This window comes from Bidens hawaiensis, unplaced genomic scaffold (assembly GCF_021521415.1).
Source record: "Bidens hawaiensis isolate Kalapana, Puna unplaced genomic scaffold, B.hawaiensis_p1.1 tig00000657_1, whole genome shotgun sequence".
Taxonomy (NCBI): Eukaryota; Viridiplantae; Streptophyta; class Magnoliopsida; order Asterales; family Asteraceae; genus Bidens; species Bidens hawaiensis.
Genome location: NW_027491039.1, coordinates 5,088,854 through 5,091,767, shown reverse-complemented (window position 1 = coordinate 5,091,767; position 2,914 = coordinate 5,088,854). Strand labels below are relative to the sequence as shown.

Genomic DNA, 2,914 nt, shown 5'->3' with positions numbered 1-2,914 from the left:
AGGTGTCTCTGATACAACATGAATATCATCTGCACTAGTGATATTCTCCAAGGTAATATCGTTGGTTTCCACCATTTGATCAATCTCATCAATTGTTTCCGGTGTATGATGATTTTCTTTTAGTCTCTTGTTTCTCTCTTTTGCAGTTTCTGCTCTAGCACCTGTAGCTCTATCTTTGGCAAACAACTCTAGCATCTCGTGGTAATGAAGAATTGGTTTATCCCTCCATTTTGCAGCTCCGGGACTCTCCTGTTTACAAAATCATAAAAATTACAGATAAAGGATAATTAAAAAAAATTAATGTCCAACTATATGCAAGGTCTACCTTGATCAAGTAATTTGGTGCTCGGATCCCATGAAAAACCGCTCATTAAATTCCCTTTAAGAACATCATAGAACTTAGAAAAATGATCTTTGAGTGGTTTTAGTCTATTCTTTAGATGGTCTTTTGTGAGGTCCATTCCAAAAGCTTTGCTTAGTTCCTCCACCATGTTGGTGTAAGCTTGGGGAGTAAACGTGCCATCAATTCTATTACCGTTGTCTTTCTCCGTAATCATTGCCTGCAAAAATGAGGTGTCCATTGGAGTGGTCCAATGAAATCTTGTGGACGTTCCATCTTTTTTGCTCATGGCTAATTTCTGCATAAACATATTAGAGTTTTATTCACAAATATGTATTATTAGTAAAATGTCTAACATAAACACTCATTATAAGAAACAAATATATGCTAAAGTATACAACTAGCAAATCCATATGCTAATAATACCCATTACCATTTCTGTCATTAGTGTAATCCCTGCAACAATTTTGTTTCATACTAATAATAGCCAAATATAACAATCTCATAAAGAAACTGAATTATCACTAACATTTTCATAAAGAAACCGAATAACAGTGAGTTTCCAAAGGCCCAACAATATCTATGATTAACAAATTTCAAGTTCCAAAAACTCCAAAATAGCTTATAATTAATTAGACATGTTAATTTCATTGTTTGGATGCGACAAATATTGACTCCGCATTTCATTTGCTATAGACTCTCTTATTTGTTCCCCTCTATCATCCATGGCGTTTGGAGCAAGATCCTCTACATCTTGTGTGGCATTTAACACCTCTTGTGCAACTTCATCTTCAAGTTCTCGATCACGATCAACTTCAAGTAGATAATTGTGAAGAATGCAACAAGCCAAAAATATTTGTGATTGTGTTTCACATGAGTAGAACGGTTCGGTTGTACTTCTAATTATTGGAAATCTTCTCTTTAAAACGCCAAACTCCCTTTCAATAGAGTTTCTTAGTGATGCATGTCGAAGGTTAAACAATTCTCTTGGATTCTGAGGTGCACGTTTTAAGTATTCCTTCAAATGATACCTAAAACCTCTATAAGGTGCTATGAGTGTACTTTTGAGTGGTAGACCGCCATCCACTAAATAAAATTTACCATCTGAAGTATTTAATTTATCTTCCCTAGTAAGTGCATCTTTTAAGACTCTTGAATCAGACGTTGTGCCTTCCCAGCCACTTAAAACATATGTGAACTTCAAATCGAATGTGCAAGCAGCTAATACATTGATAGTTGGATATCCTTTCCGACCTCGATATCTCGGAGCATCTTTACTAGGTACTTTCACACGAATATGTGTTCCATCAATTGCTCCTATACAATCCTTAAAAAATGGATAAAATCTTCTTTTCTCTTGAATTTGTTTTTGCACAGTATCACCGGTAGGTTGAATAAGATACTGGTCTTCTAATGATATAATTGCATTTAAGACTCTATGAAAATGCATGCTTGTTGCTGTCCCAGATCGATAATAAAACCAAGAGACGAAACGATTTCTAAAATCATTTCCAATTATATGCAAAAATCTTGCAACGTGTTCTTCAATAGTCATACGTTGAGTTGATCGGAAACCACCATCACTTTCTAACTTTTGACATAATATCATAAATGCATTCTCACTCATACGAATTATTTGTCGGCATTTTCCACCTGTTGCAAGTTCATGCAACATCTCTTCACGTACTTGTCGTCGATGTAACATCTCTTCTCCCCTACTGCGATGTGTATGATGTGCTATAAGAGCTACCACTAGACAAACCAAATGAACGACAGCTAAATGGTGTCGTCTCACCGCAAGAAATAGGTTATCGTCCATTATAAAAACAAGATCAAAACCTGTTTCAGTATAGCATATTTCTATGTAAACCATTATAATACAAGTACATAAAAAAACCATTATTAACTACTTATAATACTGATAATAAGCTTAACCCATCACATACAAAATGATAGCATGTATCTCTGTTTGGTTTGTTTGTGATAATGTGTTGAAAAGTCAAAGACTATTTGAGATGCAATCACATGTTTCGCTGTACACACACCTCTATTTGGTTTATCTTTATAACATATAAAAATAACCTAATGATGCTATTCAACTAAAGGATCATAGAAAGTCAAAGGAGATATATATTTACAACCTCTGATGCAGTTCACTTATTAAATATTAAAGTCCGAATGTTGCAAAGGGTCATATGAAATTCTTTGTTTACGATAGAAATCTAGCAATAATGAAGAATAAGATGAATACAAACCTGGAGCCTTTGATTTTGATGGCAGCAATTTTGAAGGCAGCGATTTTGATAGAATCAAAGGCGTTAGAGAAAGAAGCAGAAAATGGGTTGAAGTAATGAAGAAGATGAAAAGATTAGTTGGTAATATTGTAATTTGGTTTTTTATCCTTAGTTATCTGCCCATTTGTGAGAGGATAAGTTATTGGGAAAAAAAAATCAATTTAATCCCTCCTAACTGCTCATACTCCTTTCCTTTCCATCCTAAAAAAAACTCAAGAACACCCATCTTTTAACTATCCTTAGTTTTTCTTTCCTTTCCCTCCTTTAAAAAAACTCAAGA

The 2,914-nt window shown here is 34.3% G+C and overlaps 1 protein-coding gene across 1 annotated transcript; it reads right to left on the bottom strand.

Annotated features, from left to right (window-relative positions):
* Nucleotides 1-968: 968 nt before the first annotated feature.
* LOC143530665 (protein ANTAGONIST OF LIKE HETEROCHROMATIN PROTEIN 1-like) lies at nucleotides 969-2,213 on the bottom strand. Its single transcript, XM_077026143.1, has one exon. It carries the CDS (start codon nucleotides 2,211-2,213, stop codon nucleotides 969-971), a length of 1,245 nt encoding a protein of 414 aa, XP_076882258.1.
* Between the last annotated feature and the right edge of the window lie 701 nt (nucleotides 2,214-2,914).